General features: G+C 33.8%; 1 protein-coding gene across 1 annotated transcript in view; it reads right to left on the reverse strand.

Moving 5' to 3' along the window:
• Nucleotides 1–19,095, reverse strand: part of LOC126815261 (inositol 1,4,5-trisphosphate receptor type 1) — a 173,504-nt gene that overhangs the window by 23,272 nt on the left and 131,137 nt on the right. Inside the window, exons 39-51 of the mRNA XM_056099399.1 lie at nt 16,662–16,781; nt 14,261–14,432; nt 11,749–11,853; nt 11,185–11,256; nt 10,957–11,086; nt 10,601–10,739; nt 9,277–9,435; nt 8,605–8,859; nt 8,052–8,151; nt 7,426–7,476; nt 5,454–5,672; nt 4,676–4,807; nt 3,230–3,379 (exon numbers count right to left, since the gene is read on the reverse strand). Coding sequence (XP_055955374.1) covers nt 3,230–3,379; nt 4,676–4,807; nt 5,454–5,672; nt 7,426–7,476; nt 8,052–8,151; nt 8,605–8,859; nt 9,277–9,435; nt 10,601–10,739; nt 10,957–11,086; nt 11,185–11,256; nt 11,749–11,853; nt 14,261–14,432; nt 16,662–16,781 — 1,804 coding nt within the window. The remainder of the gene's footprint in view (nt 1–3,229; nt 3,380–4,675; nt 4,808–5,453; nt 5,673–7,425; nt 7,477–8,051; nt 8,152–8,604; nt 8,860–9,276; nt 9,436–10,600; nt 10,740–10,956; nt 11,087–11,184; nt 11,257–11,748; nt 11,854–14,260; nt 14,433–16,661; nt 16,782–19,095) is intronic.

The raw sequence follows: 19,095 nt of genomic DNA on the forward strand, positions 1-19,095 counted from the left end.
AAGGGCAGAATTTATGCAGAAAATATTTAACAAGGATTTAATTACTTGGATATTTCGGATTGTGAGGAAGAAACAAACGATAAACGCTTTTCAATTTTGAGTGACAAGACGTCAGTGAATGTGCCAACAATGTCGTGCCCATAAATACCTTACGCAGACATCATTGGGCAGTGATTTGTTTTTAACAGTTGGTCAGTGTGGCCGAATAATAAACAATAATAAATCCTATGTGTGCTGGAAGATGAGTATATAAGATCTTATTTTTTGGATGTCTAGATTCATTTTGGAAGTAAGCAAAATAAAATGATGAATATTACCCTGAATTCCATATTTAGTTATGGGAAAAGTTTCGCATTTACGGATTGCGAAAAAAACGGATGTGGATATACTACACAATCCAGAATTTGAGTTTTAGACAAGTTCTTGATGGTCAGATGAAGAAACTAAGTAACATGGGACTGGCAAAGTTCATTTGACAACAATGTACAAAAAAGTAAACAAAATGTTAAAAGAAGGAATTTGTGTCCTTTTTCATTGCAGAGTCGGTAAACCTGTTGTGACGTCATCATCACCCCCTGATGACGTCACAACAGGTGGATAGGTTTCATAACATGCATGGGAGATCAAAGGAAATAACATCCCTGTAGAAAGGACAGCAATTAGGTAGATGGTTCAGATTACGAACAACAGATGCCAAACAATGAATGGATGAATGAATGAAATAGAGTTTTATGGTACATCAGCTCCAACCGGGCTATATTGCACCAAACATATGGTGAAAAGTATGAGACAAACTATATGCTATCACATAAAGTAGGCCTACTCATGTAAACAAAATGAAAAACAAATATCACAGTATATTACATAATTAACTAGCGGCTGCCAGGCAGGATATGCCCACATTTTGCAAGAGATGGATAGAGAACAAGTAAAAAACAAACATGATTTTTTTTACAATCAGGGGCAATAATACAGAAAGTTATGCCCTGAAATGTGCAAATATCTAAAGGGACAGAGATCTTTGGGATATAAAGATATGTTTTAAGTTTCATCAAAATCAGATAAAAATTGTGACCTCTAGAGGGTCCACAACCTTCGTATTACACACTTCTACACAATTTGCGTACAAAGAGTGGCCATTTTGTCGGGCAGTTTCATTTCGATTTTCACGAATCTGCAAGCTAAAAATGTGATTTTTCGAACAATCAGGGGCTATAATCCAGGAAGTTAAGTTCGGGTATCCGCGATTATCAAAAGGAACCAAGATCTTAGTGTGTAATGGTGATATATTCAAACAACTTTTTAAATCGGATAAAAATTGTGACCTCTATGGGGTCCACAAGCTAAAAACATGATTTTTCGTACAATTAGGGGCCATAATTCAGGAAGTTATGGTCAGATATGCGCAAATAGATTAGAGCTAATCCCACTAAACACTGCTTTAATGGAAGCAAATTTCAGTTCCAAATTAGTCCGATTAACAACCAATAGCTAATTGCATAACAATATCGTTTACATTTTAAACAAAGCTCCAAATTGGACCAAATATGTTTACATAACGTTAGGTCATGACCCAATTAACCAGTACATAGCAAAAAATTGCAGAAAAACTAATTGCATGACAAATGAGGCTATCAACACGAATACAATGTAAACAATACTGTATGGAGACGAAGAATACTTTCACCGTTTTTAATATCTTAATTCACTGTCCAAAGTTTTAGGGAAGACCCCAGACTAAACGAAGGGCTGTCATGTTGCTGTACTCGGGATAGATTTGATTGAACGGGAAGAATACACACACTCCCTCAAAAGCTCAAGTATCAGAAGCCAATCCAACAATGGGCAGAGAGAGATTTCTCGAACCATTGCTTCAGGAATATGAACAAGTCTAGGATTTTACAATATAGATCGGGTTGGGCAAACAATTGATTTAAAGACTGGCAACGGAAATGTTTTGATTGTATGTTCTTGAGGAACTTGCATTCAATCAGAATGTGCTTACAGCTTAACTGTAAAAGGAACATGACAGTGTTGACATTCTGGTTGAGGCTCTCGTTTCAAGATGAAAATGTGTGTTAAAAAAGTATGACCTATACAAGAGCAATACAAAATAACTTCATCTCTCCTGTTAGTTTTATAGGAGCTTGGCCAATCTCCTAAGACTAAGTAAGACAGGTTTAATGTGATGGAGTTTGTTTGTGCCTGCAAGATCCCAAGACCGTTGCCAGCGATTATAAATGAATTTATTAATAATAGATTTAAAATCCTTATATTCTTATATGGTGTTAAAAATTTGGATATGGGAAGATAAAAGCAGACTTGGCAGCCAATCTGCTTTATCATTCCCTTTGATATCCATATGACTGGGGAGCCAGCAAAGGACTATGTCCTTGCTGATGTACTCATATGATAATAGATATAGTAGACGATAGATTTCTGCTACTAATGGAAGATCAAGTTGTTCGTTATTTATTGCTTGTAGTAAGGACAAAAAATCAGTAAAAATTATATATTTTAAATTTAATGATGATTGAATGAACTTCAAAGCTTGCAGAATGGCCTGGAGTTGAGCTGTAAATATGGAAGTAGCAGATGGAAGGCTTACAGAAACGGTCTCAGATGGTGTCATGGTAGCCAAAGCTACACGATCATCATCTTTCGAACCATCTGTATATATTGGAGCATAATCACCATATTTTGACCTCAGCTCTTGAAAGAGAGACTGGAACACCAAGGAGCTAGTATCTCTCTTTGAGTAAGATTGATATCTCCTTTTGAGGAGATATGGCCCATGGTGGAGTTCTAAAGAAAGGGGTATTCACAATACTGTCAAGGTTGATACCAGCCTCAGACAAAAGAGGTTGTATACGAATAACGAATGATGGAATAACGTTAGTTTTGACCAGATATAAATGCTCACGATAAGGTAAAAATATGGTGTTAAATGAAACATGATTTGAAAGTGATGCAATTTTCGTACCATACTGCAGGGCCAGTTTATCACGTCTGTTCTGCAATGACGTATAAAGCGATTGGACGATAGTTGGTAGAAATGCCAAACAAGATTTAATGATGATGACGTGGGTGGGGTGGTACATAAGGTAACCCCATTTAAAAATACTGTTTAAAATATCAATTATAGATCATTAAAATGACGAAAACGTTTCAGGTAGATGATTAAGATTCCAAATATAATTTCGGTTTAAAATTAAAACAAATAACTTACCGCTGTGAATTCATTCATCGTCTCAAACAATTGTATAACTAAATCGATGTTTTTGCCAGTAATGTTGGAGTAAACTACATTCAGGAAACGAGTAACCTCAGCGATAATATCAAATGACTTAACATTATCTGGCTGTTCTCTTAAGTAATCCTGGAAATACACATTAACACAATGTTGTCAACCAAACCAGTTTACATATTGTGTGCAACCAGTGCAATAAAATTTATATAGGGGAATACAGTATCGAACTATGCACACACATCTGAGTATATGGGCAACAGAGTATATAAACTAATCCTGTTTGTAAAGTCTCTAAACATTTAAAAACTTGTGCTAAGAATTTAAATATTAAATTTAGTATTTTTCCTTTTTATAAAGTCAAAATTGGCAATACAATCAAAAGACCGGATATGAAATCATACTTTATTGACCACATTCTTACCAGACTTAAATGCCTAATTTGCTCCCACCCCAACCTGTTAATATTCTAATAATATTTAAATAAATCTTAATATGTTTTTACACTTTTTACTTCGACACTGTATAAGGAGATTTTAAACCCTGTAATTCATTAATTTCTTTTATTATGGTTTATTAGTAGCATATTCACCCTCCCCCAATACAGTTATTTTTGGATCTGATAGAGAGTGAACGAATATGTGAACATTACTTGGATGATATTCATCATTAGTTGCCAATTGGTGATCAAGATTCATATTGAATACTTGGATGATTTGATGATTTTCATCATTAGTTGCCAAATGGTGAATAAAATTCAGAGTGAACATAAATTCATAAAATCTTTAACAATAACAACATGCCTCTCTTCAAACAAAAGCCGACAAGTTGATATCTGCGCCTTCGTGGGAAAGATTAATTTTGGTCACGCTCTGTAACGCGTCGTCGTAGGAATACACCTACTTTATAACCTCTTGTTGTACGGTACCTGATATTATTTATAATCCATTGCCATGGAAATCTATTATTCTACGAAAGCATAAATATATTTATGGTTAAATTTTAAAATTTTGTATACATTATTAATATATGAAGACAACCATCATTGAGGACAGACAGCTAGCTTATATGATTTAATGTATGTCAGAATGAAGTAGTCGTGAATTTTTTACTGGGATGTATTTTTTATTTATTCATGTATATATATGACTAATAAATACTAAAAAATGAACTGACCACCTGGGTTTATTACCCACGTCTACAAAGGGTGACATGGGACACAATGAAAAATAATAATCTACGACAACAATCAAGAATTGGCTACCTGGGTCGCACGTGTTACATTATCTTAATTATTAGTTTTGTATTTTGTGACTGTTATAGATGTTTATGAAAGATAACAATTCTATTTATAAAAAAAACATAATTCCAAAAACAACGGCACGCATCAACTAATTAATAAGGTTATATTAAAGTTGTTAGACCTACCTGAAGTTGTTTATTCTGGCCATCACACATCCTAGCCATGACTTTAAGTACTAGTTCTATATAACCATCATTTCTATATTCTAGTGCATTATTACCCTCATCTACAGGCTGCGCCTCCTGTTCAGGTTCAATCTAAAACAGTATACAGATTAGTAAAAAATAAACTTGAGCATATTCTTACACTCATCAAATTACCTGTGAATTAACTGATATCAATGTTGTTGTCCACCAATTTTACATATTATTATGTGATAGAACTGATTAAAAACATTCCAGATATAATTTTAACATGCTGATCTTTGCTACGGTTGAAACGTAATATTAAAGAGTTGAAGAAAAGTTCGGATGAAAAACAGTTATTGTTACTAACTGATGTAGAGAGCAGTAGCAGCTACACAGACGATTTGCAACTCACTGATACTTTCGTAAAGATGAATATTTGTTATATATGAGATTGTAAGTTCCAAACCAACTATTTTTGGGCTGTATAATTACTTCTAATTAGTTTCTGTTTTATCTTATTTCTATTTTATCTTTATTTGAATAATGTCTGTATAACTTGCTTCTTTTTGAACTGTTTTTATTTAACTTATTTTGGTATATATGACTGATCTATTTAATAATGTCTCTATAACTTGCATCTATTTGAACAACTTCTCGTAGCTTATTAAGTTAGCTATTAGATTTTCAACTTACTTCTATAGCTTATTAAGTTAGCTATCAGATTTTCAACTTACTTCTATAGCTTATTAAGTTAGCTATCAGATTTTCAACTTACTTCTATCTGAACAGCTATTTCTAGCTCGTGATCAGCTGGTGGTTCTATTAGAGCTTGATCTTCTTTTATAACTAGTGGATTAGAGAAATTCACTTCTTTCTTCAAACCATTAGCTTGTGTTTCTTTCTTTCCTTTCTTTGGGTCTTTTTTCTTTTTAGGTTCTTTCGGTTTCTTGATTTTCTTCTTTGATTTCCCGGTCTCGGAACCTTTCCTCTTGGACTGGAAAATATAATTCATCCCAAAATAACATTCTTTGCTAACCTTTTGTATTTTTACCTATGATACACTTTAAAACTATGCAACCATCAGTTGGCAGTGTGTTTCATTATTCGTTATTGTTGAATAATGAGACAGAATGTGTTTCGTTATTCGAGATTTAAAGAAAATTATTATTTTTTCTAAAAAAGTTTGTATCATTATTGTCCATTTTTCCAGTAAACTCTTATTTATATCTAACTGACTTATAAAAGAAGGGTGCTTCAGCAGTAAAAGAACTCTTTTCACTTATATGTCATAAGTGGTTAAACAAATGGGTGACAACAAGAAATGGGCTAATAGGTATTTTGCAAGATTCAACTCTTGCAAGATTAGACTAACTCACAGACAGTTCCTGCCACCATCAATTTCTAGAAGCAGGTTCTTAGGGATTTTTCTGTGTGGTTTTCTCTTGTCTGTTGTTGGTGACAGAAGTCGAAATAACCCATGGTAGTGGGAATTTGAAAAAAGAGTAGGCCGTAAAGCAAGATAGGTTGCCAGGCAGCGAAACATACGCCCACAGCAGCTAAGTTGTCTGGGCAGTCAACAAAGGTTGTCGCACATTTATAATACACTAGAATCTTATTATGAGTAAGAACTCATTAAGTAATTATCAGAAATCGTTAGAATTTGTTTGGCTTCTAGTTCTATCCCATGCTAACGTTTATAGAATACAAAACATTTCATATCATAGATTTAGCTGTTCAAGTTATCAAAATTCATTGAAAATCAATATATTTGCTCATCTCAATACTTGGTATCACTTTAGCCTGTTGAGCATCTGCAAGATTTTTCAAAGTAATTAAGGGCCATAACTCTGGCAGTAATTATCGGAAATCCTTGAAAATATATATAGGTGGCTTCGTCTCATGACCTTAAACACTGTGTATAAATTGAAAATTAATCAGATATTAACTTTAGCCTCTAGAGCGTCCACAAAATATTTCAAAGTGATCAAGGGCCATAACTCTGGCAGTAATTATCCGAAATCTTTAAAATCAATAGGCTTCTTCCGTCTCATGACCTTAAACACTGTGTATAAAATTAAAGTCAATCGGATATTAGCTTTAGCCTCTAGAGTGTCCGGACAGCTGGACCAAAGGACTGGGCAACAACAATATACGACCACATTTTAATGTGGGCGTATAAAATGGATTGTTACATGACATATAAGGGAAAACACGTCTTTTTACTGCTGGGGCATCCTTCTTATAAGTCAATTAATTATAAATAAAAGTTTACTGGACAAATGGACAATAATGATACAAAAAGTTTTAGAAAAAAATAATAATTTTATTGGAATCCCGAATAATGAAACACATTCTGTCTCGTTATTTATTATTCAAAATTTGAATCCAGAATAACGAAAAGGGTTCTGTTTCATCAATCACCAATAATGAATAATGAAACACGATTTATCTTCACACTGCTCCATCAGTTCTCTACCATATATTTTATATTAGGGCATACTCAAACAATTAGTCAGGTTTTAGCTAAATATTTTCATTGACATTGAACATAAGACACATTTATGTAACAGAAATGGTCCAGCTTGTATCCTGTGCTATTTTAAGCTGAATGTTGTCTATGCCATACCTCTACAATATCCATTCCCAAACTCAGGTCATTTTGTATAAAAGTTTTGATAATATTGTATGTAACTATATGACAATATTACATGGACTATAGGTAACATGGTAAAACAGAGAATACTTACCCAGCCTCCAAGCCTTTGTTGACGTAAAGCATCTTCATAGGCTTGGATTTGCTGTAAAAAAGCACATAATCCATATGTAAATATCCAAATATCAACTTTTATGTCATAGGATTTTAAAACAAAATTTCGACTAGAAATTAAAATTTGTTGAAATAGTTTTGACTATCCTGACTATTGAAGTTGTTTCACTAATGTGGAGGTCAGTGGCGTTCGGATGGAGAGTGATCACTCTCCAAGAGTATATTTTTCAAAAGTGCCGCATTCTTATTCTTTTTAATTGTAGGGCACTGGCATAACTTTACTCGATCTATTTGAATCCCTACCCCCACCCTGTGTTTTGATTTTGTAAACAAATCAAAATGTTGATGTCATATGGCCTTTTTATGTGTCGCAACATACCTCCCTCCCGCCACCCCCCAACGGGCCACTCCTCGCCACACCTAACTTTACAACCTGGTAAACCTCCCTGGTTATGGTTGTGCCTATGTTCACATTGCATTCTTTCTAACTGTTTCAGTATTATGCTTCTAGAGAATTACTGTAAAAATGTAACTGCGATTAAAATTCAGTAATTGCCATTTGGTGATTATCTTAATGATTTAAAAAATTTAAGAAGCCATTCCTACCTTTAAAGCTGCCAAACTCACAGCAAATGTAGTACTGACAGCTTTTTTACCTTCTGGGGAGTCTTTCAGTTTAGCGTCTTGTTGCGCTTGTAACGATCGTCTGTAAATAATAAAAAATATGGATGCATCATGTTTTAACACATCAAACTCAAAATCGTGATACTGGCAAACCTATGTACATGATGTGTTTATTATTAAACGGGATTTTTCAAAGTTTTTCTTTCATTGTAAAGAAAATATAGCATCATGGCTACAACAATGACTGATGTATGGATCTCATTTGTTTCGAACTCATATGTAACACAGACATTTTTGCTGATTTCTCTTACAAGCAGATATTCATTCGTGAATGATTTTTTAGCAAACAACTGGTGGAAATAGAGATCTAGATGAGGGTAGGTTGCCAGTGACCAGACCAAGGTAAGTATTGCGCCACCCATTTCGTAGACCATTAGCACTCCTTGGCCCCCTTCCACTAGTCCAGCATTGAACCTCTTAACCCCAGGCACATGCAGCCAGAAAGTAAAAACACAAGACCACAATTTCTACTTACTTCTCTTTTATAGAATTTGTTGATAATGCCATCCTGTCTCTAACTGCCATGAAGAACACTTCTTCTCGTGTTGATAAAAAATATTTTAACATAGAGGATTGGACCACAGCATTAGCATTAAATAACATTATGCACAAGAAAGCTAAAACTTCTTTAGCTATTTCATCGTTTCTTGAAGCTAAATGAGGTAGAGATTTATTCATAGAACCCCTGGCATCGTAGAAATTCTGTATGGTGGATATCATTTTGAGTTGTCTGAAAATGTTACAACAAAAAATGAAATTATGTTAAAAGCCATCTAAATTTAGGTTAAATTGTTATAAAAGTGTCTCATGGTATGTGACATTGACAATCACTGCTGAAAACACAATATTCAAATTTTATGGCAACAAAATTTAAATGCGGTCACTTTGTACATATAGGGCTTCATGAAAGTGGCATATCCATTGGCAACATATTATTTAAGACAAGTTTAAAGAATGTGTGGATTCGTACTTGAAACACACAACCACCATTATAAAATACTATTCATTCTTTTCCACAACAGCAAATACATGTTTGATGCCGTCGTCGTACAGATATTGTTTTTAACCAATTTTATTATTTAGAAATTTAAATACAATTTCCAAACTATATAATACATCAAGTATTCCTAGTAAAGTGCGAACTTACTGTTGTATTTTTATTTCAGATGTTCTTGTTTCCCAATCTTCTGGTAATTTCCTTTCTTCATTGTGAATTATAGCTCGTAAAACTTGTAAACATTTTATATTTAATTCATCCATTTCTTGTCTTGCTGTTTCGGATAATCTCTTACATTCCTGACTTATACTGGAACAGACAAAATATTCTAGATCATATATATTCAAATAGATTTACTAACTCTTCACGGTTTTCTGAAATGTGTGTTATGCGAATTCCAGAAGTCTCCACATATTTATGTAGGGTTAATTCTGGTTGTGCTATACGGCTTACTTAATTTATTTGTTCTATCTGTCAAATTGGTCTGTAGGGTTTAATATATACAAGATATTCTATAAGGTTTATTTAATCGTGGTGTTTCATAGGGTTTACTTACTCAAAGTGCTTATTTTAGGGTTTACTGACCCAAGTTATTTAATGGAGTGGTTTTATAAAGTTCACTGTTGTATATTTTTTATTTGGCTTTGCTTGCTCGATTTGTTTTGTTACGCTCAAGTACCATATTGTTCTATATAGCTTACTCATTCTAGTAGTCATAAGGTTTACTCACTCTAGTAGTCCAACATCTCTACTCTCCCCCTGTACAGTTCTATACAGCTTACTCATTCTAGCAGTATTTACGATTTACTTACTCTAGTAATCATACAAGGTTTACTCACTCTAGTAGTCCTACAACCTTTACCCATTCTAGTAATTATATAAGGTTTACTACTTCAAGTAGTTCTATATGGTTTACTCATTCAAGCAGTTCTATAAGGTTTACTTGCTCTAGTAGTTCTACATGGTTTACTTACTCTAGTAGTTTTATAATGTTTACTCACTCTAGTTGTTCCATAAGGTTTACTCATTCAATTAGTTCTATAATATTTAAACAGTCAAGTAGTTTTAAAAGGTTTACCCATGCAAGTGATTCTATAAGGGTTACTCACTCTATAGGGTTTACTTGTTCTAAAAGCCATATACGGTTTACATTCTCTAGCAGTTATACAATGCTTACTTAATCTATTAGTCGATAAGGTTTACTTACTCGGGTATAGTTATATCACGGTCTATAAGCTTTACTTTCTCTAGCAATACTATAAAATGTACACACTCTATAATGTACTCCAGTAATTCTATAAGCTTTACATTATCTAGTAATTCTATAAGATTTACCTCATTTAGTAATTCTATAAGCTTTACATCATCTAGTAATTCTATAAGCTTTACATCATATATTAATTCTTTAAGCTTTACCCTATCTAGTAGTTCTAGGATGTTTACTTATTCTATATGCTCTCTGAAATTTACTTACTCGAGTTGCTCTATGAGTTTAGCAGCTGTTTCTACTTTTTTAATAGGTTTTTTTTCATTAGAATGAACAAAGCATTTCACCAAACTCTGAAATTCATCTCCAAGAGGCAATTCCTCATCACCAGCAATAATAGTATATTCTAAAAGAAATACATTTACAAATATATAAACACAAAACAGGAAAAGTGAAAATGATGAATGTTTGAAGATTTAAGCAGATTAAACCATATGATTACTCCATAGCTTTTTCAATTACATATTACCTTTATATTATTACCGACTTCGTTCTCGCATAGTATATTAAGTAAACCATACAAATAAACCATTCAAAACCGATTTGATAAACAGCACACTAACCCCTTTTAGATTTAATTCTAAGCTGCGCGTTAACACTGTTATGTCCTGCAAACACTACAGCTGAACTTTTTGCATACGTTCGAAATTTGGCGTTGAGTTCGACTTCGTCTGCATAATATTCTATATTTCCCTGTTAAAATAAATAAAATCCAATGTTACCAAACAGAGGCTTATAAAAGTCAATTTGTACGTAATAAATATTTCAAATTAAACTTCCTCTTTACTTACTCTTCGTATGGCACTTGATGTGTCCTCAACAGTTATACCAGATCCAAATCTCTCTAAAACATTCTCTAGGCTCTACAACAAAAATAGGTTTTATTAAAATTACACATATCGGTCTATAACATGTTCAGTTTCAATAAAATTCCCATAGATAAGTTGTCTCCTTAAACCTAACACTACCTACCGTAAAAGTTTAATTAGCCTGACTAAATTTGTGTTCAGGTTTATTTTGGAACTTGTTGAACTTAGACTGTAATTAAAGGGTGTGATCAAATTTCTATTCTGAATCACATACTACACAGGAAGATCGTTATATTGTAACATTTTTTATAAAGTTTGCTACTACCATTTTCCTATAGGCAACAAACACAGCAATATGACAGATGAATCTCAAACTATCTGGTATTTGATATGTGTTTGAAATATATTTATCATCCCCACTTAGATTGGGGAGATACTTGATAGTCACGTGGGTGTCAAATGTAATTTATATCACTACTATTAAATGTATTTTTAAATAATTATTGGAAAACGATATGTGAATATCACACTGAGAAAATAACTTACAGAATTTGGTAAATTTGAAGCAGGAACAATAACAGTAAGGCAATTTACCATGTTCTTCATATGAATAGGTTTATATAATAATGGTCCAACAATTTCACTAAACATCTGAAATATTTAAACGATAGAACTTTATAGACCAAAATTTTCGCAAATTACTCCACAAAACACATTAAATAGATCAATATACTGGAACCGTTAATAACTGGATTTCTAAGAGTCATTAGCACGACTACCAATAAATTTAGTCCGGTGGCTGAAGGGAGGGAATCGCCACCCGAGCTGTGAATTTATGAGACCAAGTTTTTCTAGACCAGTTTTTTTGCGTAGATTCCGAATCTGGGTGGTGATCAGGCGTGCGTTTGAGGGGGCGTTTTCGAGATATAGGGGGTCAAATGTCTACAATGGGGGGGGGGGGGGGGGGAGATGTCATTATGTTGACATAATATATTAATAAAACATAAATTTCTAGGACTGCCCATCTATAAATAAGTGTTTATAATGCCCCTGGAGAACTGTTTTGATTTATGCCGAGGTGGGGTGGGGTAGCAGGTGTGCGCGTGTATTTTTGTGGACAGAAATCATTTCGTTCAAAATTGAGCTTAAAGTGGTATCTCGTTAGCCTTTTCATTCAAAATATTAAATTATAATCGTACTTTTCAAGAGATCTGGAAATGTAAATCAAAAACACATTAACTCAGAGATATGTTTAGTTGTTAGTTTATTCTTTGTTTTCATCAGAAGATTCAAAATCAAAAGTTCATATGAGCGAGATAAATATTTTCTTGGTTGCTGGCCAACAGCTCGCATATTCTTTGGATATGCTTCAGAAACCAATTCACATTGTAAATCTTCATTCCAGCCATGCAGCAAAGCAAAAGACCATGTATACGGCAAGGTGGTAATAAAGAAAGGTCTGTTATTTTTTCACCCAGAAAATCTTTTTTCTAGCGTCACGTCATCTAGTGATTTAAGTCGTCTTTCGCGATATTTTCTACCTTTGCCCGTCTCATTATCGATCAAAATTTGTATATTTGGATCATCGTTTGCGAAGAGAATGATTGGGATGTCTATTTCGCCCGTAAAAGAACGCAAAATACAATTTGTTTCAGCACATCCATTAATTTGCAATGCGAAGAGGGGTAGGTAAGATATTTTGGTGTCCTTGTGGTTGGTTGTAAGTTCTAGGATATTCTTGACACTTTCAATTCTAATCTTGATATTTTTTAATCCAATTAAGTTTAGTATTGAAAGTGTCGAGGATATCTCGGCCTACATGCATTCTGTGGTAATGACTATCTGTCTTTCTTTTTCAAGATAATCCCAACTTTCTAACAATTTTTAAAGAGCTGGGATAGACAAATGATGCTTCTGATGACGTAACTGCTGGTTTAGAAAAAATTGTTTGTACATGTACCTTGTACGGCGAAAACCGACTTACATCAGTAGATGACACTAGAAGAAGTATCTTCTGGAGAAATTTTAATTATGATGAAAAAATAACAAAACTTTCTTTCTTTATTACCATCTTGCCCGAGTAGTCTTTTGCTGCACATTAAACGCAATAATTATGTTGCAGCAATATAGAGGCAGGTTGCAAAATTAATGATCGAACAAGATGACTCTGCGATACAAGGATGGAATGAAGATTTACAATGTGAATGGGTATCTGAAGCATATCCAAAGGATATACGCATATCAAGAAGATATTTATCCCGCACATATTATAAGAATAAACTAACATCTAAACATGTGTTTTTTATGTACATTTCCAGATCTCTCGAAAACTACCATTATAATTTAATGTTTTGAATGACGATATTGGCACTGAACGAAAACTCGAGAATACACTTTTCAGGTCAATTTTGAACCAAGTGGTTTCTGTCCCCCAAAATACATTTACCCTCCCCCATACAATGGTAATCGTATACACATATAAAAAGTAATGTTTTTACCAAGTTCTAAGAAAATCATCAACTGAACTCACTTCCTGCCAATTGTACCCCCCACCCCCCAAATCCATACACGCACAACTCCTACCCCCATCCCACAAATCAAAATAGTTGTCCAGGGGCATCATAAACACTTCTTTAAAGACGAGCAATTCTAGAAATTTGTTTTATTAATATATAATGTCAACATAATGCCCCCCCCCCCCCCCCCCGCCCACACACACACCCACACACACACACTTGCTGTCCACACCCCACCTCCCCACAAATCAAAACAGTTGTCCAGGGGCATCATAAACACTTATTTATAGATGGGCAGTCTTAGAAATTTATTTTTTATTAATATATTACGTCAACATAATGACATCTCCCCCCCCCCCCCATTGTAGACATTTGACCCCCTATATCTCGAAAACACCCCCTCAAACGCCTGATCACCACCCAGATCCGGAATCTACGCAAAAAACTGGTCTTGAAAAACTTGGTCTCATAAATTCACAGCTCGGGTGGCGATTCCCCCCCTTCAGCCACCGGACTAATTAAGAAGTGTCTGAAATACTTACAAGAACAGCTTTAGCGAGTTGGTCTGTTATTTCTAACTCATTACTATTAGCAGTGTTATCTGGGAAATAAAACTCTCGGAAAAACGTCTCAAGAAAAGGAAAAGATCCCTCCAATATATATAAGACGGTTCCATAAATAGATGTGTCAACATCTTCAGCATGGAGGAAATTACTGAAAATTAGATATTTACATATTAATATGAGCAAGTGTTGATCACTACTCTTAAATGATTACATTGTGGGTTTATTTTTATCCCAAAAACATGTTTTGTATATTTGTTATTTATGTCATGTTAGAAATGGCTGTAAGTTGTTCATTCTTCATAATAATTTTGTATTTTTATTTGAGAGGGGTGGAGGGTGTCATGTTACAACCCCAAGGTTGGTTGAATTTCAACATGGCACAAACTGTGAGCAGGGTCTCGAGCATAATATCTCATGAAACGTGATCGCGATGCCTTAGGCCTGCTTTCCATGTACGCATTTCCACCGCCAAAATACTGATCTCCAAGAAAATCACCCGAAAATCAGCACACAGAAACATATAATTGCATATTCTAAAAAATAAAAATCTGAACGACATCCTTGTGCACAGTAAATTAGACCAAAATACACCAGCCCTCACCCTTACCCAAAGCAAAGAATATCAAACCCTAGCCCTAACTCTTAGTAAATAAAATTAACTAGTTATAAGAATCCCTAGCCCTAACCCCGGCATAGTGAAAAAAAATCATTTTTAGAAAATCAAATCCTTAGTAGGAAACACACTAATGTGGCTCTCACCCGAGCGCCTCAAATTTATTCTTTTTTCTTCAGAAGCCAAAATACCAGAATAACACAAGCGGCACCGAAGGAAGACCATCAGCGCCACCAGCGCCAAAAAACAGCGAAACTAACTTTGTATATTAATCTAATGTATTGCATGTATTTTTAATAAAACTAGGAAATATCACGAACCATAATTTATATTATTCCTAGGTCAGTGCTTAAACCTAACCTACAATCTCACCAACAATCACGTGCCTTAACCTTATTTACGTATCAGCAACCTTGACGAAAATTGAACTGGCCTTAACAAATAGATCTAGCCATATAATGGGACCGTTTCCTTGTAAGCGGTTTCGCTTACTCGATGAGCAAGTTTTGCGCAGCGCTGTTTCTCAGGTGAAGTGTGCACATACGTATCCTACCCAATGTTAACTTTCCGGCATATAAACAGGGGTTCTCTTCTCTTGATACTGCAAATTCTGTTTGCAAATGGCAATTTTTTGGACATGGTGTTATTATAAAAATAGAAATACAATCGCGCGCAGGTACGCTGCGTTTTACCGCTGGCGAAAACGCATACATGGAAGCGGGCCTTAGTTATGAATCTGGAATAAAAAAGGAGACTCTACAGTTTTCTCACAGGTTTTTATTAAAAGAGTCACACAGAGTCAAAGATATTATTTTGAAACAGATCCAAGATCATAAGTACTGAAACGATTTTCAGGGAAAATGGATTTGAAGTGTTTTGTTAATATCCAAACATATCAATCAACATTTTTTTGGTTGTACAGTCGGACATACCAATTGCATGTAAATAGAATCAAGAAATTTGTAATAAACAACAAATCAAAAGTTGTTGTACTAAAAAAAACCCACGTTAGTCCAAACATTAATCAATTAAAATAGAACAATTCTAAATAATGGCCATCTGAAATTTGTATTAGTTTATATTTCTTGCATACCGCTATCTGTATACCCTGTTGTCCATGGACTTTTGTAATATATCAAAATTTTGATTTGTATCTTTCTGGTATTTTGTGGAGGTTCTGTCCTGTTTCAACAAATAAATACCTTGCCTTTTAAGAGAAAGTTTCGAATCATTGTAAAATTCTCAAAAACGTGCGCTAAACAAAATGACAAAAGCAGGATCTTAATATCTGGATATCAACAAATACAATAGCCATCAAATAGGCTAGGAAAGAGTCAAACCTTTGTTAGGCAAAATTGCAGATACTTGGAGGAAGCGGACGGTAAAATGATACATCGGCTATTATTGCCTTTACCTTCCTGATATATAAAACATAAAGAATTACTGCAGTGAAAGAATTATTTCATGTACAGTTCATTTCTTTTTACGTTTCTGATCGAACAAGGTTTTTAAGAGAGATTTCATATCAGTTTTAAAGAGACAAAATGACCAAGACTCGTTTTGTAATATGATCCACTATTTTGCAATATATCGAATAATGTGTCAACTTGGGCTATATAATTTGAATTCATATAACTATTTTGCCCCATTTCCAAGATTTTTCAAATCCTCCATACGCCACTGCAGCGGACAGGTTTTACTCTCTTTTTTTTTGATATAGAGAAAAATAAAAAAAATCAAGAATGGTCAGTCCTGTGTACTTACTGTCCACCCTTTTCTGGTGGTGATTTCAGATTAGCAGCCAATTTATCTGGATCTTCTTTAGCTGTATCTGTAACCTTATTTATCTCTGTTACTAGAGAGGTCAGGTAATCCCATAAATCACTGTTATAAATATGATAATCTCAGAATGTATTTTTAGAAGCGCACATTATCATCACTATTAACATGTATATTGCCAATTCAAATTTGTCTTATTCGAAATGAATAGTTTAATCTTTCAAGAATCTAGAACTTAATTTTACTATGGTTTCTATTTAGGTGATAACTGGTATTCTGTGGACTTGAGATAGGATGATCCTGTTTAAATAGGCTAGGCTTCTAGATTAGGATCAAAAATAATATACAGATGTGAATTTGAATAGCCATGATTTTTTCTAGATCTAAAACTACCAAGTGTTCTACACGAATTCAAGATTCCTAATAAAGCCTATCACTTTGTAAATACGACTGGAAATTATACTCTGTTTCCTTTTTCTATTTTTTACTAAATCAATGTGTCTATATTGCAAATTAAACTCTTATCTGTGTCTAGCAACTTGACTATTATAAATTTACTAATTGGTATTATCACAGTAAAGCTTCACATGTTATTCATGCAAAGCAAACTAAAAACAAGTAATACATAGATACAATATACATGTTTACCGTCGATAGAGGTCATGTAATGGCATATCCGCAGCTAGACTGAGGGAAGAAGGGTAGAAAAACGTGAGGTGAGGATAAATCAAAGTAAAAACAGGTAAAGAAAAAGATACACATAATATATATTGCAGTTATTGCTACCCACATAATTCTGTTAGGACAGCTGGATAAGTCAATTTGATTTAAACACAGATCCTATTTCGTTTCGTTATTTATAGTTCAAAATTTTGTTTGACTTGTCTTTACTACACTAGGATCTGGAAGAGTTGTTATATAACCCAAGTTCTTGCTGATGTGAGGGATTAATGCACGAAACTATGGGTAAACCACTATAATAGAAACGTCAGCACTGATTGATTAAACCATGTCTGATGTCACAGGGTCAAAAGCTGCTTGCATGACCCCTAACACAACCTTCCACTACAACCTGTCAGATCTTCATGTAATGTAGGCCATCGAAAGTATAAAAAAACGAAATGAAATATAGATGTGTATTGTAATCAGATTGCTGGAGAAGTAAGTTATGGTATTTATCAACTCAGATATATTCTAATTAAAATGCACAATATGACAACACATAACGAGATACACAAACATTTAATTTAAAAATATCAAATTTAACATAATAAAAACATACAGAACATAGAATACATAAACCATTTGCACAGAATGCTAACTATAGAATCCAAACAGAGGGTGGCCACCTCACTCCAAAATTGAATTCTTATTTAATTTTCTAAATTTTTGTTCCATACATGAATTGATTTTTATCAGTACTACATAAATGTCTACCGTTTTAGCGGCATCGTAATTCTTCTACTTTTGAATGTACATGTATAATAGATTCACAACTACTTGTCTTCGTGTCACATTGCAGGTTTTGTTTGGCAGCTTTATCGTCAATATTTCAACAAATGACTTATACACAACCGGAAGCACTGAAGACATGTCTCACAATATCCATTAAAATTGGGCATATAAATAGGTTAAGAATATTTATGGGAGAAATTTGATGTCGTTTAAAATTCCGTTTATTTATAGAGAACTGGGATCCATGAAACGTTCTATTAAAGATACATTATGTAAGATTTAGATAAAAAGTTAGCCATTCTTGCTATAATTATAATAGTTCGAAAATAGATAATGTAAAATGAATAATTTGAAAATTTCAAATTTCATTCAAATTACTCTATTGCAAGCGAAGATATTAGCCTTTGAAGGTTTGAAAGACATGTGCAATAATTTCAACCACTGTACTGGCTGTTCGAAGGTAATGTATGTTTAAGTACACTAACGAAAGAAAGGTTGCTAGGCAATGAAACATACGCCCACAGGAGCCAAGTTGTCCCCAGAACCCGTAAAGTTTGTCATATTGTATTCTTTTGTAGGTAGACTAATTGAAGCATTTAAAAGACACTAAAGACTGAAGTAAAAATTGATAATTCTTTCTAGCGGTAATCAGACGATAACTATAGCCATTCAATGGACTATTCATTACATATATATTGTACCTAAATTTCAATTCAACCATAATCTGTGCAGCATCCACATGAGTTTTCAAAGATATCAGCCTCAATAACTCCGAAATCGTTGATAATACACACGCTTTTTTATCCCATGAACATAAATTTTTAGGCAATAAAATGCTAACTAGATAATCCACAAAATGTTTCCAAATGGTGTTGAAATAAATCATGTACAATATCATGAATAAATTTTAAATAATCGAATGATAACTTTACTTCAGGTCCATGGGATTTTGTCATCAAGGGCG

Source organism: Patella vulgata, chromosome 3 (assembly GCF_932274485.2).
Source record: "Patella vulgata chromosome 3, xgPatVulg1.2, whole genome shotgun sequence".
Classification (NCBI taxonomy): Eukaryota; Metazoa; Mollusca; class Gastropoda; family Patellidae; genus Patella; species Patella vulgata.